We start from the raw sequence: 18,334 nt of genomic DNA on the forward strand, positions 1-18,334 counted from the left end.
CCTTCCTCTGCTCATCCGTGTTACAGGGTCCGCACATACTAGGCGTCATTTGGACATTCTCTGGCAAACAGGTAGCTAGCTGCGCGCTTTGGAACGTTTATTTTCTTTAGCAATATTTTGCAGGCTGCAATAAGTGAAACAAGCAAATTATCCAGTACAGAGTCTTGTACTTTAACTTATTTGTTTATTATTTTGAGGATAATAACAGGACGTGAGATTGCCTGCTGGCTACCTCGTTCACACTAGCTCGCCGTTTTGCACGGGCTTTAGACATGTTGGCTAGTTAGGTGGTTGGTAAGAGGAAAGAGCTAACTAACTTGGAATCCTATTCAAGTATGAAGGCTATACGTTTGAGACTTTGCTTACCTTGTTCATTCCACTAGTGAGGGTGTCTGGTTAACTAGCTGTTGTTAGAAAATTACTCTAATGCTTTGTCTCTCTAACATTCATTTTTTTTAACATTAGATATCAGGCCCTCTGGAGTTTGTTAATGGGTCGACAGGTTAATTATATATTATTTTATGTTTCAAGACAGACCAAGGCAGAACATGTCGACCCTGTCAGCAGCGACCCCCGACACCGCGCCTGCACTGGAAAGCGCGGAGCCGGAGGAACAACAACCGTGTCCCGCGTGTCCGGAGACCAAGAAAGCCAGGGATGCGTGGTAAGGGAGCGGGGCGATCACCCCCACGGAGGACACCCCGAACCCACGCGGATTATCCACGTAGAAGTAGAGAGAAAAGCGATGAGCCGAGCGGTTGATGTGTCTCGGTGTCTCTCTACATTCCATTTTCAGCATCATCGAGAAGGGCGAAGAAAGCTGCACTGACCTCATCGAGGCGCACAAAGACTGTATGCGGGCGCTCGGATTCAAGATCTGAAAACACCCGACCGACGGAACCTCTGCGTGGTAAATCTACGAATGTGGTATTTATAACTTAATCCCAGATTCAGAACGGTGCGAATGCTTATTCAAACGTCTGCTGTTTTTTTTATGAACTAAAGTACATAATTTAGGAAGCTGGCAGAGAGGAACAAGTTGCATTTAAAGTTATGAATACCCCGAAACACGAAACTTCTGAGTATCACTGTAAGACCTAAATGGGTGGTGTTACACATTTTCGTTGTAGGAAAAAAAAGTTTTTTTTTTTCCACTCGATAACGAATTTGAACACTTGATGTGACCGCTTTTAAACTCCGAACCCTATTTTTATGTTTCAACAAATCTGCAAAATATAGCTAGGCGCGCAACTGGTGCAAATAGTGTTAATTCCCTCGTCATTTTAACTGTTGCGCTACGATAGTAATTGTCCTCTGGTGTAGGGTAGACAAAGGGAGGCTTCCCCTAGTGCCATGATGGACACGATGTACTTCTCATGTTCCATGCGGAGCGTGCAAGACTGCGGTCACGTGACCATCTCTTCTCTTTTTTTACTCCAATGCGGCAGCCCTGCGCTGATTGATCCCTGTGCACGCTCAGTGTTTCTGAATGTCCTCCGCATGTTCCGCTGTTTTTCTGAAGGGCAAATTACTGAAGACGGAAACAGGATGTTTACGTTCTTGGTCCGCGGAAGGAGTGCAGTGTTCAAAATGTTATCACCCACGCAAATTTGGAAATTGGCCTCGTCATTTGTTTGAAAAAAAAAAAAACTCCAAAGAGTGTGGAGTATCAACCTCTAATTTCAGTCTGTGGCAGGTCAGGGATGTGAAATGTGTGGTCTGGTAATGTCTCAGTGACTACTGTGTGTTGAGATTTTCCAGAAAACTTCTAAATATATTTTTCTTGATTCATTTGAGCACCAGCCTGCATGTGAGAAAGACTTGCTGTTCGAGACATGGGTTGTGCTTAAGCAGGCCCTGGGCGGCTCATCTTACTTAGCCAGTTCACTGTATCAGCTCATCCACATTCTATATAAAGATCTGTGGGTCTGCTTGTATGGGCAGAGGTCAGACACGGACAAACGCTTGGGGTTTCTGTGTCATTTGCAGGGCGCATTGTTACATCTGTCACCAACAGGGGCAAAGAGTCAAAGTAAGGTGCTGTTTTCACATGGGGCTCTTGACTAGTTTACACAAACTCATATCTGCATGGGATCCACTTTAGTGAGCGTTAGCATAGTTCGGCTGTGCTGCCAAAGAGCCCCATCCCATTAGTGTAAACATGGTTCAGCTATGCACAGGCAGCACCATCATATTAATGTAAACATGGTTCAGCTATGCTGTCATCCTATATATCATTCCTGCCTTGACGGCAAAAAATGCGGTTGGCAAAATAAATATGACGAACAGTCGAAGAAATCCTGCTGCTGCCAAAAAACTTAAGCTGTGTTCACCACCACCTCCATTTCAGCATTAGATGCCTCTATTTAAGTTCAGATACCCGTATTTTGGTCAAATTCCGGTAGAACGCAGTTGGAAGGCAGTTTGCAGATGGCGAGCATGTTGCTTCGGGGTTGTGGGTTATCGTGTTTTCTTTTTTCCTCTCTGTCCTTTTTCAGTGTGCCGCAGCTGGCTGCTGCTCCAGCCCTCAGAGGTCAGCCTAACCCTGGGGCGAAAGGAAGGCCTGCAGCACATACATACACATTGTTGCTGTAATTGTTTTTGTTCTGTGTTTTTTTTTTTAATACGGTTGAATGTATTAGTCTTAATTCTTGTTCGCGCAATTCCTGGGGAAGTGTTCCCAGCAGAGAGACCCTATCGTGTTCCTCTCGTTGGAATGAAATAAAGGTCCTATGCAATGTGTTTTTGAGCTGAATGTGTTTTTTTGGGAGGGAGGCACAGGGGGGCAGTAAACAAACACCAGGATTACACTGTGCTGCATTACAGCACAGACAGGCAGCACTTGTGTGTGTGTGTGTGTGTGTTTATGTCTTGCTGTGAGAGGTACGGCACATTTTGAGTAGAAGACCTTTCAGCTGAACGGCAGGACTCAAAGCAAAATATGAGCAACTGTTCAAACACTGCCACTTGACATGTGCACACCAATGAGACAAGTATGGGCACAGGAACTGCTCCATAGACAAACACAGGCACAGGGCATATCCCTGTGTGTTTCTCTGGAACATGCATACATTTTACTGCAAGAGAAGAAAAAATAATACAGCTTAACTCAATGGTTTTGCAGACTGTCTTGTCAACAGCAGATTATCGCTACTTGGAGACAGGAACTTGATTGAAAGAAAACACTCATGTCTAACAGAACAAATATTTAGAGCAGTATAAGTGGGGTTTTTGATTCCCATTTTGGTTCTGATTGTTCTCTGTTGTGTGTGCATAGGTTGTGTGTGTGTGTGTGTGTTTCTGTTTTGGGATCCGCTGCTTCACTTTGAGAATAAACTCAGTGCAGTGCTAAATGCAGTGCTCACAGCACTGTGCCCTTGGTCCTACCTGCAGTGACTTCACACTCCTTGGGCCCTCTAGTTGCCTGTGACTGTTGGAATCTACCATGGGAAGCTCTGAGAGGGGGGGGTTCATCTGTGACACCCGACCTGCTCTGTAATCCTACCCATCTCAGTGTCTCTAAAAAAAATCCTCAGTTCCTCTCCCACTGCAAGTCGGTCAGTTCAGAGCTCCTTTGCCGTTTTGCTCTCTCTCTCTCTGTGTGTGTGTGGTGTTATGTTAAGCAGCTGTTCTGCTTTCTGTTCACAGCTATCTCCTCCTTATGTTTCAATTCCAAACATGGTTATCCCTCTCAGGGTCTCTTTCTCTCTGTCTCTCTCTCTTTCCCTCACCTGTTGCCAAGATATACACTTTCCTGATGAAATGTTCCACGAAATCAGAAGGGTGAGGGGATGAGACAGAGTGAGAGAAGAGGAAAGAGAGAGGAAGTATGTGAGAGCAGGAAAGAGAGAGAGAGAGGGAGAGAGGGAAAGGGTGGGAAAGGGAGATCTTCACAGCATGAGAAGTCCCCTCCAGCTCAGGGTGAAAAGGCTCAGAGCTCAGAGAGATTCAGAATGTGTGTTTAATCTATACAGCGTGAATCCTGGGAAGGAACATTCAAGACTTCAAAAATATGTATTTTCTGAATAATTAAGACTCTAGCCTTCCTTTGTGTATTTTTTAGAAACCAGTTCCAGCATCTTGAGGGAGTTTTTGAAATCCATTTCTGTGGATGCTGGGGCTGCCATAGCTCAGAACAGGTGGGCAAGCAAGCAAAGGTATGTGGCAGGAGAACTCCAGCCTGTTCGGACACCCACAATGCCAAGAGTGGGTGAACGGCACGGAGGGCGCTCTGTACCAGCTGGGCAACACCCTCCTGATGCTGGGCTACATGGGAGGGAGCGGCGTGTTCGGGGCGCTCTACATCTTCAGCTTCCTGGCGCCCTCCTTCCTGTGCCACGCCCTGTGGGGCTGGCTGACACTGTGCGGCGTGGACGTGTTCGCCTGGAACGTGCTGCTGGTGGCGCTGTGCGGGCTACAGCTGGCCCACCTGCTGCTCCGCCTGCAGCAGCACGCCTTCCTCCCCGGCGAGCTGCGCGGCCTCTACGCCGCCGTCTTCCGGCCCCTCGGTGTGCCGCCCGACACCTTCAAGCAGGTGGCCCGCGCCGCTGACAGCCGCGTCCACTCGCTGGGCGTGGACGAGACCTACGCCCTGGAGGGGAAGACACCCATCAACCAGCTCTCGTTCCTGCTGTCCGGGAGGTGAGTCTTCCGCAGAGGCCTGTGCTATTCATTGCAGGTATTTTGATCTTAACCAAATAATGAAAGTCATTCACCCACAAAAGGCAGGATGCATTACTGTCATTTAGTAGATCCTCTTATCCAAAGCGACTTACATAAGTTACAATTTTACCTTTTATCCATTCATACAGTTGGATATTTACTGAAGCAATTCTGGGTTAAGTACCTTGCCTAAGGGTACAACAGCAGTGCCCCAGTGGGGAATTGAACCAGCAACCTTTCGGTTATGCATCCTGCTCCTCAACTCTGTGCATATTTATTCTTTGTTTATTTTAATTCAGGGACGAGTTAACAAATGACTTGACATTAGGCCACCATCAGTGTCATGTGACCTTCTTCTAAAGGCACTTCACTTTATAGGTGCGCCTGACCCCTTGCAATTAATAACAAATTCTGATCTTAGCCACAGTGAAAAACTGTCTGTTTCAAGTGTCCTGTAACACGCATTTGTAACTATGTGAACCGAATGTATTGGTTAATAGTGATGTTCCATAGTAGAGAAACAGTGCGCAACCTGTCAGCATCCTCTCCTTACATGGATATTGCAGCTACTGAAAGAAACGTAAGAGCTGAATCTTCATGTGTAAATGTAACAGGCCCAAAACCGGATATCTATCCATAAACTCCAGAGGCTTTCACTGTACACATTAAAAGCCATCTGTTTACTTGGAAAGTCATAACTGGCTGAAGCTAAGCAGAGCTGGCTTTGTTTAGTACAGGCATTCCCTACTGACACTACACGTTCCAGGTTACCCTCCTGTAACCTGGAGCATCCAGGACCTGGGTCTTATTTTCTCACAGGTACAGGTGGGTGCTGTGTTCCTGAATATGGGGTGGAAATCAATTTTTACAAGAAAATTAAAATGTGGGATTTTAATTTTCTAAGGTATAACTAGTACATAGATGTATATTTAATTATATTTACACGTGAAATGGAGTTTGAATGTTTAATATTATAGCAGACACTGCATGATGGTGCGGGATTGGCAGGACATGGGGATCCCAGTCTGCAGACAGGTGTTCCTTACAGGTGTAGCAAGACAGTGCAGAACCTCAGAGGATTAAATATATGAATCTTCCTTTTGCTCGTTCACTGAGTAAAGATCTAACACAGACAAGACTGCACTACACACTCAAAGAAAGCTTTTGATCTCGAATGTCTTTCACTTTTACAACTCTTTTTCTCACCCTCACTCCCCAGCCTCCCCCGCATTGCAAGTATGGATTTTATCATAAAATTTTATGAATAAAAATTGGACAGTTGGGGTCCTTTTAAACCAGATATTCATGGCTTGCGTTCTGTTTGTACTAGGAAAACCTCCTGGGAAAAGCAGGTTATTGTTGGAACTGCTGTTGAAGGCAGTCTTCGCTCTGGATCAAGGAGAAAACCAGTGCTCCGGCCCTATCGTGGGGACACTGTGACATAGGAGATTTATCTGAACAACATTAAATCATCATCCAGAATCATCAAGTGGTCATTATGGGCCCCCTGGCACCGGAATAGTGGGTTTCCTGTCATACCAGAATTCTAAATCTGGCCATATAATCATGCCCGGTTTCATTGGCTGCATGATTCCTTCCCTCTCCACCTCTGCTGGCTCCACAAGAACCCTGCTAAATGAAATGGTTCTTCTCAAGGGGCTTTTTACCATGGAAACTGAATTCGCCACATGAAGCTGTTATTACATCACCCTCAATAGCATCACTTCCCTAAGAGCAATGCGTCCAGTGGCTGCTGCTGACCCTGAGTCAGACCCATTCAGGGAATTCAAAGGGACTGTTATTAAGATTTGACCTCTGTATTTTGATTAAACTTCTGCTGTATATGTAAACAGAGCATGAAATCATTTTGAAGTTCTCCTGTGCCTTCCTCATATGTTCAGATACACAGTGCAAAACTCATTTCCTGCCAAAACTTGAACACAAGACTACTGGCTGTACGTCTTGACAAGTACACTTCATAGTCAGTGTGTATGTAGAGAAGAGATGTGTGTGTATATAGATGTTAGTGTTACTATAATGTCTTTTACTGCAATGATTTCTTCTGAAATTCAAAGTGTCTTAATTAGCTTGATGTATAGGAAAATTGCATTGCCAAATCACTTTAACAGGTATGTACAGTATAAATCTCTCTCTGTCTCCCTCCCTCTCCCTCTCTCTCTCTCTTTTTCTCTCTCTCTCTCATTCCCCCAACCCCTCTATCATTCCCTCTCCCCTTCCCCCTCTCTCTCTCCCAGGGTGCGGGTGTCCCAGGAGGACCAGTTCCTCCACTATATCTTCCCCTATCAGTTCCTGGACTCCCCTGAGTGGGAGTCTCTGAAGCCCATGAAGGAGGGGACATTCCAGGTACTGGAGACAGAGACAGAGTGAGAGAGGGGGCAGGGGGTGTGAGAGAGAGGGTGGAAGAGAGAGAAAGAGAGAGAGAGAGAGCGCATGAGAGACAGCCTTTGTGTGCCTCCCTTTTGATCTTGGCCTCCTGTGATCCCCTGCTGACCGGATGCTCCCAGGTGACCCTGACGGCAGAGACAGAGTGCCGCTACGTGTCGTGGAAGAGGCGGAAGCTGCAGCTGCTGCTGTCGAAGGAGCGCTACGTGGCCCGGCTCTTCTCCGTCATGCTGGGCAGCGACATCGCCGACAAGCTCTCCACGCTCAACGAAAGACTCCTCGCCAAGGCCGGACAGCGCGTGGACATACGCCTGCAGAGCCTGTGCTACGTCCTGTCCCCCACCCCCTCCCCCAGGCAGGGGCGTGGCGATGGGCAGGGCCTGGGCGGGGCTGCAGACTCTGACCCCGCCCCACCATCCCCTGAGCCAATCCACTCAGACTCACCCCCGGGTGAGGACTCCACCAGTCTAACATGCCAGGGTCTGTAGCGCAGTATTGCACTGAGAGGGACTTTCTGAGGTAGAGGCCAGGGCCCTGCAGCTAACGCAGTGCCTGCTGCTGAAGCTTCATGTAAGTACTGCGGCACTGGACTGACACGCTCTCTCACCCGGCAGCACTGACACGCTCTCTCACCCGGCAGCACTGACACGCCCTCTCACCGGGCAGCACTGACACGCTCTCTCACCCGGCAGCACTGACACGCTCTCTCACCGGGCAGCACTGACACGCTCTCTCACACGGCAGCACTGACACGCTCTCTCACCTGGCAGCACTGACACGCCCTCTCACCGGGCAGCACTGACACGCTCTCTCACCCGGCAGCACTGACACGCCCTCTCACCGGGCAGCACTGACACGCTCTCTCACCCGGCAGCACTGACACGCCCTCTCACCGGGCAGCACTGACACGCTCTCTCACCCGGCAGCACTGACACGCCCGCTCACCGGGCAGCACTGACACGCCCTCTCACCTGGCAGCACTGACACGCCCTCTCACCGGGCAGCACTGACACGCTCTCTCACCTGGCAGCACTGACACGCCTGCTCACCGGGCAGCACTGACACGCTCTCTCACCCGGCAGCACTGACACGCTCTCTCACCGGGCAGCACTGACACGCTCTCTCACCTGGCAGCACTGACACGCCCTCTCACCGGGCAGCACTGACACGCTCTCTCACCGGGCAGCACTGACACGCTCTCTCACCCGGCAGCACTGACACGCCCTCTCACCGGGCAGCACTGACACGCCTGCTCACCGGGCAGCACTGACATGCCCTCTCACCTGGCTGCTGTAACATTTGCTGGTATTCTACTGGCATTCGCTGGTTTATTTTCTCGGCTGGTGTTGGTTGTGAAGTTCAGCTTTGTCAGACTGCTGGCAGTCTTGCTCTGGCTGCAGGGAGATGATGTCAGCCTCTGCTCTGCTTGCTCATGTGCTCACTCAGCTCTTCCAGTGCTGTGGCTTAGCACTGCCCAGGGCTGAGGTTTTTCCAGTATGGTTTGTACAGGCTGATGCAGATTTGAAATACATTCAGATTACAGGAGCATAAACAAGTTATGCTAAAGGAGCACCTTATTACAACATTGCCATAATAACCTATTTTGGTTATTTGGTCCCCGTGTGTGTGTGTGTGTGTGTGTGTGTGTGTGTGTGTGTGTGTGTGCACGTGTGTGTGTGTGTGTGTGTGTGTGTGTGCACATGTGTGTGTGTCTGTGTGTGTGTATGTGTGTGTGTGTGTGTGTGTGTGTGTGTGTGTGTGTGTGCGCATGTGTGTGTGTGTGTGTGTGTGTGTGTGCGTGTGTGTATGCATGTTTATGTTGGGGGTGGAGTGTTGAGTCTATGCAAGGTTACAGCCTGGACAGTGATAATATCCAGGCAAGTGCAAGTTACCATTACACCCCCGACGTCCCTCTGAAAAAGCTCCGTGGGTGATGAGAGTGGATCCCATTTCAACAGAGAATCTGGGACAGCTGTGGAGTGGCTGGGGGATCAGGGTGTTGACCCTCAGACAGAGTGTAGGGGCAGAACAGAGCTCTCAGGGATGGTTCAGCTGCAGCAAGCGCAACATCTTTGCGTATACAATGAAGTTTTCTTTGCCTATGATTGTATTTTAACTGTTTTGACTGAAGGGAACCCTGCTCTCATAGCAGCTCAGTGATGCCCACTGCAAAAAAAATAATAATTTTTTTTATTCATCCCACAGGGGACAGTTCACCCGAGACTCTTCCCACCCGTTTCAAGAGGCGCAGGGCCCCACTAGCACCCACGGACACACCCGAGCTGTGACCCCATCCCTGTCCCGCAGACTGTACAGGAGAAGCAGGGTGGGGCCCGGCACAGTGCAGCCCCAACCCTCCCACTTCTACTATAATAACCACACCCACAAAAAGGGTGATGCAATGTGATAAAGTGACTGCTTTCTCTAGTCTCTCTCACCAGGCTAGCGTTGTGCAGTGGTTCACTGTGATTCACCTTTAATTTGCCTGGTTTAATTGGTTGGGTTTAATTGGCTCTGGAGTTTCCACACCAGAGCTCAGCTCACAGAGCAGATGTTATAGGGTCAACACAGGTTCATCGTGAACAGTAAAGTTTCCTCCAGGTAATGTTACAACAGTACCAAAATACAGTTAACATGATTTCTAACATTTAACACTGCAAAGAGACATTGTAGTCATAGAACTGTTTAGTAAATTACTTTCATTTACCTGAATTGTAAGAGCAATGCAAACTAGAAACATAATACTGAAATAAATGTTACTGATGATTTAATGAATCTATAAAATCTTTCAAAGCGTGCCGTAGCTACAATAGCTATTCACCCAGGTGACCAGATATGTGACCATCAACCACTTCCTGTGCAGGTGACCTTGATAGCTTTCTGACTATTTATTTATAGTGCCCTTGCAACAAAGTTAGGAAAAAACAATGCAAAGTCACACCACTAATTATCATGGGCTTAGTAAAATACTAACTCTGGTCCACTAATCTGTACAATATATGGATGCATCAGTTTCATTCTCGGTACCTTCTATCAGCAGAATGAGATCACATTAAGGTCAGGTGATCAGTGCAGTTTGTTCTGAGCTGAATGCCTGGGTATCTCCAGTTTGCTGCAGACAAGCACAGGAGCATTAGTCGAAGGTTTGTAATAGAAAGAGAGTGAGAGACAGAGAGAGAGAGAGGGAGAGAGAGACCCTGAGAACCATATTTGGAGGTAGGAGAGAAAGAGACCTGAGGACCATGTTAGGAGGAGACAGAAGGGACAGAGAGAACTCAGACTGTGTCATTACAGTGATTACTGATGCAGCTCCCACGATTTAACACATAAGGACAAATGTCATCAACTGTGTATTTTTGTTTATTAATTCACATCAATGTGGACTTATGTAAAAAAAAAAAATACTCAAAAAGTTTGACAATAAAAAAATAACATTTTCCAACAGATTATATGGAATTATTTCCTTTCATCAAAGCTGTTTTTCTTCATTACAGCAGTACAGTGGAAAAAGGCTGTAATGATCCAGCTTGTTCCAGATCTATAGTGGGAAAGGGGTATAATGAGCCAGCATAGTTCCAGCTGTACAGTGGGAAAGGAGTATAGTGAGCCAGTCTGGTTCCAGATTTACAGTGGAAAAGGGGTATACTGAGCCATTCTGGGCCCAGGTGTACAGTGGGAAAGGGGTACAGTGAACCAGCCTGGTTCAAGATGTGCAGTGGGAAGGCGGTGTAAGGTGTGTGCTCTCCTCAGGGGGTGGAAAGTGGGAACTCCTGGGTGTGGCCCTCCACAGACTCCTCTGGAAGATGGACGGTCATGGCGCAGGCCCGGATTCCCCCCGTTGGTTCCAGAAGCTTAAACACCTCCTCCCACCGGTCGAGCTCGGGGTCGTAGCGCTGCACCAGGTCCAGCATGCAGCGGCTGCTCCAGGAGTAACCCCCCACCACGTACACCTGTCCCCGGAACACGGCCACGCCCACGTCGCTCTGGCCCCGCCCCATGGGGGCCACGGCGGTCCACTGCTCCGTGGCGGGGCTGTAGAACTCGCAGCTCAGCACGTCGTCGTACTCGTTGGCGCCGCAAAAGTGGTTCCCGCCCATGACATAGAGGCGGTCCCCGACGGTGCACATGCAGTGCAGACCGCGGGGCGTGGCCATGTCCGGCAGGCGGCTCCACCCGTCTGTCTCGGGGTCGTAGACTAGGAGCTCCTTCTGGAAGACGTCCCGCGTGATGCCGCCTGTGCAGGAAGGGCACAAACAGCTAGAATTCCCCTCTGCTGGGGATTCCTGATTCCGCATTCTCCTATCCGGGGTCACTTGCTTACACTTTACATTACATTACATTTAATAATTTAGCAGATGCTCTTACCCAGATTGACATGCAAAAGTGTGTACAAGAGGGTTAGGCTAAGAACAGAGACACTACTAAAGCAAGTGTGACAATCGGATAGTAGGAGTCTTTACATAACATGTCATTCTGTTAAATGTCATAGTGGGTGCAGGGGGAAGTTTGAGCATATAGCAAACGTGTTTTGTCATTGGCATTAATGCTAAGACAGCAAGATGTGCAACATATTAGACACTCATGACACCTCAGACTTCAGGTTCCTATCCCTGCACTACAGTGCCCCCTGTGGGTCCCAACAGGAACCACAACAATGAGAGGTACAATGTGGATGTACAGTGAGCCACTGCCCCATCCCCCAACACACACACACAGACACAGACACACCCCAGTTTTGAAATGACTCTCAGAACGCAGCTGTGTGTTTGTCCAGAGCAGAGGGAGGAAGTGGTGAGACAGTTCTGAGTCTCCTCCCCCATCAGTACAGCAGTCCTTCCTGTGACTATCTACCCCCACCCCCCCGCCCTCTGCCTCCTCACGCACCACACCGCCATGCTGGAGCTGCTCATCACATGTACTGGCCACCAAAGGGGCCCTCTACATGCCTCTACAACGAAGTCCGCGTCATCGTCGCACTGACAATGAAGTGTCCGTGTGAGAATGACCTCGTTTTCTGTACTACTAAAACCAAACAGGAAATTTTTGAAGGGTGTTTTTTTTTTTTTTTACTGACTAAAAGGTTTTACTTAGCGTTAGTATTTCAAGCCACATTTAATTTGTGGTAGTTTTTATCCAGATTACTTTCTATGTCTGGCTTTTAAAAGCCATTTTTTTTGTTTGAAAGGTTTAAAGAAACAGCTTTTGTCAGACATTTCTAAGGGCAGGGCTAGTCAACCCTGGTCCTGGAGGTCCACAGTTGTCTGCAGTACTGTTCAGCCCTAGCCAATAGCGGCACAGTGACTGCAGGCCACATTACATCCAGTAGACAGCCTGTATATGTAAATCTACAGCCCTCAGGTCCAGACTCCAGTGCTCTGACCCATCAATTTGCCAGCACAATTACACATTACAGAGAAACAATGCAGAATTATATTTAGATACTAAACTAAATGGAATTCAGAGGAGTAGAGCAACAGCGACAGATACCAGACCATGGAGACTGATAGTGTGAGAAAAGATATCAACTCTGTTTGACCTGTGCTGGTGCGAAAACCTTCACAGGACATCTGACTGTGATATAAACTGAGCTCTGGTAGACCACAGTGAGAAGCGAGTGCAAACCCTCTTCAGAGATTATGCTCAGGGCTCCATTACCTAAACTTCACAACTGTGTTAGTCTTTTAAAAACCATTTAAAAATGTAAATAGAGACGGTGCTCACCAGAGATATACATGAGTTCCCCGTGAGCCGTTCCGGCGTGACCGTAGCGTGGCTCGGCCATCGGAGACACGAATGTCCACTCATTCTTACTGAGGTCATAGCACTCCACTGAGTCTGTAGGAGCAAAGAGGCATTTACACACCATTTACACACTGTGACAACTGCATTTACATTTACACAGTGCCAGCACAATGTTTTCTAAGGCAATTCTATCCATTTTTACCTCCTCTAAATAGCCCAGAGATTATTAACTATCCTGGGTGTCACCTGTGTAAGCAGTAAATACTTCAAAATCTATTCAAAATATCTGCATACTGTTTGCATATGGTTTCTATAATGCACTGTATCATCACTGAATGCTGAAGATGATGGACAATAATTCCATAATGAATAGGAATAGTCTTTCCCATAACATTAATTGTTTAATCTTGCAGCATTCATGCAATGTATCAGGTCTTTATCACTAAAATCAGTCGTCTCCATTTCTGGGTTTATGTCCTGTTGACGTGATAAGAGCTCACTCCTCTCATGTGTAATCTCAATGTTTGAGAAGAGTTCTCACATATTTAAATCACTTATAAAGTGATTTATGTGAACAATCGGTGTGAAGAGTCCTATTTTTCACCACAAAGCACTTCTAAACGTTTATTTATTGAATAATGATCTAGAGCTGAAAATATTGAGAATAGTGAATGAGTAAATATTATATTACTGGTTGTGTCTTTCACCGAGTGCTAAATTAAATTCATTATTCTAAATTAGGAACATGCACTGGCAGAGTAATTCCACCGTCAGAAAGATGAAATGTGTATTATTCATGTTGTATGAGTGAGAAGTTCTCACTCAGTTCTCACTGAGAACATACTTTTCTAACTCATTAGCTCATTGATGGTGTCACACTTGACGACACTGTAATAGGCCACCGGTAGGAAAGCAGGTGTGTTTGCATGTGTGTTAGTAGGTGTGTTTGCAGGTGTGTTTGTAGGTGCGTTTGTAGGTGCGTTTGCAGGTGTGTTTGCAGGTGTGTCAGTAGGTGCACGACCGGATAAAGTGCCTCACCGATCTCCCCGCTGGAGTTCCTGCCCCCGGCGGCGTACAGACGGCCCCGCAGGGCGCTGAGGTGGAAGAAGGTACGCTTCTCGTTGAGCGAGGCCACCTGCAGCCAGCGGTCGAAGCGTGGGTCGTAGCGGTGCACGCTGTCCACTGCCGTCTTGCCCTTGGTGTCATACTCGCTCTGCCCGCCCACCACGTAGAGGAAGCCCCCGATGAGGGCGGCGCCGTGCTGGTACCGCGGCGCCTCCATGGGCTGCAGCGGCCTCCAGGCGGCCGCCGCCCCCCCGCCGCTGCCGTCGTCGTAGAGACGCAGCTCCCGGCTGACCAGCAGCTGCTGCCGCACGACCCCGCCCAGCGCCAGCAGGTGGGCGGAGTCGGAGCGGATGCGGGTGCGAGGGCTCTGCAGGGCCGGCTGCAGGAAGGGCAGCATCTGGTAGGTGCTGGCCTCCAGCAGGAGGTGGACGCAGGCGGGGTCATCCCGGAGCGCGCCGCCGCCGTCGTCGCCGCCGCCCTGGGAGATGCGCAGCAGCTCGGTGGGGCTCATGAGCGGGAAGCGGACGCAGCTCATGAGGGCGTGGCTGCTCCCGCGGCGGGAGGCGGGGTCGTGCTCCAGCCAGCCCCGCGCCGCCCGGTACAGCTCCGCCTCCGTGAGCCCGCGCAGGCCGTCGCTGGCCAGGGCGCGGCACACGCACGACTCCGACAGCTGCAGGTACCTCCCGCTCCGCATCAGCGCCGAGAAGTTCCGCTGGACGAACTCTCCGACCTGCACCAGCACCTCCTCCAGACCAAGGTCAATGGCAACGAGTTCCACCTCCACGCAGTTGTCTATGGTGATCTGCCAGAGCACACACACACACACACAGACACACACACACAGACATAAACAGACTCACTCCTTAAGTCTTTTTCACAATGTGAAAAGCTAACTATTGGCCAACTGTTGAAACTTGGTCATGCAGCACTACTAGTATTGTGACTCCTGCAATTTAAATGTAGATGTAAATGAAACCAGGCTGGCTTAATTCAGGTTATAGGTGGATTGTCATGTATTTACTATCATTTATTTACTTAACAAATGCTCTTGTGGCACATTTAGCTTCTACCTATTTAAACAGCTGGATACACCCATACAAAAGGGTAACAAGTAATGTATTGAGAATGTATTTTAGAGAATATATTTTTTAGCTCATTCACTATATTAAAATATGCAAATTATTGCAGTCTTGGTATGTTTCTGCATTGCACTATTATTTTTTAAAATGTGATTGAAGAACATTCTTTTTCTGAACATGGGTGTTGTGACACAATTTGTGTTAAGAACCTCAATCAAAGCAGTGCCCCACCTGGGAAACAAAGCAGCAGCTTTTGAGTTACACACCCTTTTTGGTACCGCTATGCCACACTGCCTCTCCGTAATCACCGTTACCACACAGGCCCGTGTGAGCTCGGCCTGCTAGCGCTACAGCGTGGCCTACTTACAAACCGCCCGTGGGCAGAGTCAGTGTGCTGTGTGACTACATCGCTTCCGTTAGCGTTAGCGCTCTCAGCTGAGAACACAAACACAAAGGGGAGATAGCCGCCATCACTGGTCTCAACAAACAAAGGGAGATACACAGAAGTAACGTGGGACCTACTTTTTTTTTTTTTTTTTCAGAAAAGCTTTCAAGCAGCGTTTGATTGCAGAAAAAATCCAGGCAGAGGGCTCAGTCTGAGCGGGTGCTAGAATTCAGTGTGATGTTGTGTGCTACAGTTTTAGGCATGGATAATGCAATGGAAAGCATCATTGCTGTACTTGATGCACAAGCTTTGGCTGCAGTTTAGGTTAGAGCAGGGGTGTCCAAACCTCTCCTGGAGGGCCACTTGTCCTGCATGTTTTAGATCTCTCCCTGTTCCAACACAGCTGATTCAAATGATCAACTCGTTATGAACTCCTGAAGCTGCTGAATAACAAAGTGATCATTTGAATCAGCTGTGTTGGAGCAGGGAGAGATCTAAAACATGCAGGACAAGTGGCCCTCCAGGAGAGGTTTGGACACCCCTGGGTTAGAGGATCCCAGTGTACATTAGGAAAGGGATATACTGGGCCAGTCTGTTTCCAGCTTTAAAGGAGTTTAATGAGCTCCCTCTCCCCTGTGTTTCTCTCCTTGTCCTACTCTCTCACCCCCACTCCTTACCTCGCTGCTCAGCAGGTCATTGCAGAAGCGCAGGATGGGTGACACCTTCAGGAACGTTGCCGCCTCCAGAGTCTCCTGCAGGCAGTCCACGGCCAGGGTGACTCCGCCCGTGTAAATGAACTCGATGACCCTCCTCAGGCCACGCCCACTCACCCCCTCCAGCTTAATCACCCCCTGATCGTTCATGCCACCTGCCAATCAAACAGAGAGCGAGAGAGAGAGAGAGAGAGAGAGAGAGAGAGAGCAATAAGAGCATGAGGCTTGACTTTAGGAGAATCTGGACACATTACAGGAACAAACACACTAATCCTGAATTGATTTAGTCCAAATCCAGTGTATAAAATGTAGCCATAGTTATTTCACCCATTGGTGTTAAATAGGTAACATACAAATAATAAACTGGTAACCATGGTGTAAGAATTACATGGACATTAACTACTTAGCAATAGTGAATATTAGGAAGCCTGGAGAAGAATGCTGAACAGGGACTCGATTCAATGGGAAAGTGACTGTCCTCTGAGCTCAGCTGAGGAATCTCTTAGTTAAGGACACACCTGCTAACATACCTGCTATTTAAGGGGGATTCACTTGTAACCCCACAAAGAGCAGCTGGTGACAGACAGACAAACCTGTGAACATGTCTCTGAAGTAGTCGCTGGCTGAAGCCATGATAACTCTGTGTACTGGGAAAGTCTCGCCGCTGTCACCCGACACCAGAGTGACATCACACAGAGCCTTGTCAGAACGGAAGTGTTCAAAGCCCTGAGAGGGACGAGTGGAAAATAAAACTCTCATCAGTGACTAGGCCAGACTGAATGGACCATGGAAATAGAATGGCTAAAAATGCTTCACCTATAAAAGGCTGTTGGTGTAATGTATTCAAGCCCTGTGCTGTCTGTGACAGGATGTAATGCAATAAAAGTAAAAGTAGCTGTGACTCTGACACCTGGATTTCTCATTTTGTTAATGTCATAACCTCAGTCGTCTGCCATTTTTAGATACCCACATTCACACTAGGGTCCTGTGTGTGAAGCTTTACCTGCAGGATGGCGGCTCCATGCTCACTGCAGTTGAACACCCTGGAGCTGGGCTTAGACACAAGTTCAGGGGAATCTGGAGTGAGTTCAGGGGGGACAGGAATAGGTTCCGGGGGGTCGGGGGTAGGTTCGGAGGGGACGGGGGTGATTTCAAGGGAATCATTTGTGAGGTCAGGGGGGTTGAGGGCAAGGTCAGGAGGGATAGTCTTGAGGTTATTTTGGTGTTGAGGAAATTCTGCGGCTTTTGACTCAAATTTTGATGGTTTGGGAGGCAATTGTGGGGGTTTGGGAGGTAATTTGGGGGGTTTAGGAGGGAGCTCTGGGGGTTTAGGGGGCAATTTGGAAGGCTTATTGCTGAGTTCAGGAGGTTTTGGGCTCGGTACTCTAGCTTTTGAAGGTTCCTTCTGTGACTTCCTGCTCCCCAGACGGGATAGTTTCCGCTGCAGTATGTTCCCCTCCCCACTGCTCCTGGAACAGAATGGGACACAGGTCAGTCTGCCCAACGTCATCTCAACCCCACAGATCAATGGCCCTCCCATCTCACACACTACCTCAGGACCTCATGACCACAGACCCCACACTGATGTCTTTGGTAACTACACACTACGTCTATGCTACAGGCCTCCAGTAAAACCGAGCTGGTTTCCTGAATACTTTAGAGTGATTGGTAAGCCACCCTTACCTTTGTGTTACACTTGTTTCCAACAGAACAGCGACATCATAGAAAACAATAGGACCCTGAGCATCTCTTTCTATGGACTTTCTGATTCTGATTTGTGGAGGGTACTTGTGCTGGAGTGCACATGTTGAGTACGGCAAAACAGAAACTTCTTACTTACCCCATTTTCTCTAGTCTTTGATGCTTGTTTTGATGAAGATCCAAATTATTTTCTTAACAGAAACAGAAGTGTTTGTTCAGATCAATTTTAACACTTTTTGTAGTGCTGAATCAGAACAATGGGTGTTTTGTTTAGGCTCTGTAGATCGATGTTCACATCCTGTGACCCTCAGTGGTCTGGTCAAAGGGGAAGTGGAAAAAAAGTCACACGACAGCAATTCATTAGTGATATTACACATATGACTCATACATGGGCCGGACAAACTCTCAGAGATGGCCTTAGGGTCCCTGTAAGCTTATATGGAGACAATGGCCATATTTTCCACTTTAAAAGTTAAGAGAATTGTCACTGCAGTTAGTGAACATGCTGTACTGCTAGGCTGTACTGCAGGTACTCAGAGCCTACAACAGATTAACAAAGAGAAAAAGCCAACCACACAAACACG

The 18,334-nt window shown here is 48.1% G+C and overlaps 3 protein-coding genes across 4 annotated transcripts; 2 read left to right on the forward strand and 1 right to left on the reverse strand.

Moving 5' to 3' along the window:
• The first annotated feature begins 6 nt into the window (after positions 1–6).
• LOC118789499 (cytochrome c oxidase copper chaperone-like) lies at positions 7–2,690 on the forward strand. 2 transcript variants are annotated; one of them, XM_036545960.1, is made up of 4 exons: positions 7–71; positions 532–664; positions 797–927; positions 2,499–2,690. In XM_036545960.1, exons 2-3 carry the CDS (start codon positions 549–551, stop codon positions 879–881), a joined length of 201 nt encoding a protein of 66 aa, XP_036401853.1. In that variant the 5' UTR covers positions 7–71; positions 532–548; the 3' UTR covers positions 882–927; positions 2,499–2,690. The 2 variants fall into 2 exon arrangements, with proteins under 2 accessions (XP_036401853.1, XP_036401852.1); XM_036545959.1 differs by having other exon boundaries at positions 797–910.
• A 1,469-nt stretch (positions 2,691–4,159) lies between these two features.
• Positions 4,160–10,383, forward strand: LOC118789215 (popeye domain-containing 2-like). Its single transcript, XM_036545563.1, has 4 exons — positions 4,160–4,641; positions 6,918–7,026; positions 7,188–7,515; positions 9,271–10,383. The coding sequence occupies exons 1-4, from the start codon at positions 4,160–4,162 to the stop codon at positions 9,351–9,353; spliced, it is 1,002 nt and encodes a 333-aa protein (XP_036401456.1). The 3' UTR covers positions 9,354–10,383.
• Positions 10,384–10,617: 234 nt separating this feature from the next.
• On the reverse strand, positions 10,618–17,936 carry LOC118789193 (kelch-like protein 9). Its single transcript, XM_036545525.1, has 7 exons — positions 17,890–17,936; positions 17,053–17,518; positions 16,643–16,775; positions 16,014–16,204; positions 13,846–14,674; positions 12,787–12,900; positions 10,618–11,299 (listed from the first exon to the last, which is right to left on the reverse strand). The coding sequence occupies exons 1-7, from the start codon at positions 17,892–17,894 to the stop codon at positions 10,812–10,814; spliced, it is 2,226 nt and encodes a 741-aa protein (XP_036401418.1). The 5' UTR covers positions 17,895–17,936; the 3' UTR covers positions 10,618–10,811.
• Between the last annotated feature and the right edge of the window lie 398 nt (positions 17,937–18,334).

This window comes from Megalops cyprinoides, chromosome 14 (genome assembly GCF_013368585.1).
Source record: "Megalops cyprinoides isolate fMegCyp1 chromosome 14, fMegCyp1.pri, whole genome shotgun sequence".
NCBI classification, from domain to species: domain Eukaryota; kingdom Metazoa; phylum Chordata; class Actinopteri; order Elopiformes; family Megalopidae; genus Megalops; species Megalops cyprinoides.

Excerpts from the sequence above, each read along its gene's own strand:
- LOC118789215 (XM_036545563.1), top strand. The coding sequence starts at position 4,160 with ATGTGGCAGGAGAACTCCAGCCTGTTCGGACACCCACAATGCCAAGAG. Across the intron at positions 4,642-6,917 it reads TCGTTCCTGCTGTCCGGGAG|GGTGCGGGTGTCCCAGGAGG; the intron begins GTGAGTCTTCCG and ends TCTCTCTCCCAG. Across the intron at positions 7,516-9,270 it reads CCACTCAGACTCACCCCCGG|GGGACAGTTCACCCGAGACT; the intron begins GTGAGGACTCCA and ends TTCATCCCACAG.
- LOC118789193 (XM_036545525.1), bottom strand. Across the intron at positions 16,776-17,052 it reads ATGGAGCCGCCATCCTGCAG|GGCTTTGAACACTTCCGTTC; the intron begins GTAAAGCTTCAC and ends CGTCCCTCTCAG. Across the intron at positions 16,205-16,642 it reads CTTCAGAGACATGTTCACAG|GTGGCATGAACGATCAGGGG; the intron begins GTTTGTCTGTCT and ends TTTGATTGGCAG.
- LOC118789499 (XM_036545960.1), top strand. The coding sequence starts at position 549 with ATGTCGACCCTGTCAGCAGCGACCCCCGACACCGCGCCTGCACTGGAA. Across the intron at positions 665-796 it reads AAGAAAGCCAGGGATGCGTG|CATCATCGAGAAGGGCGAAG; the intron begins GTAAGGGAGCGG and ends TTCCATTTTCAG.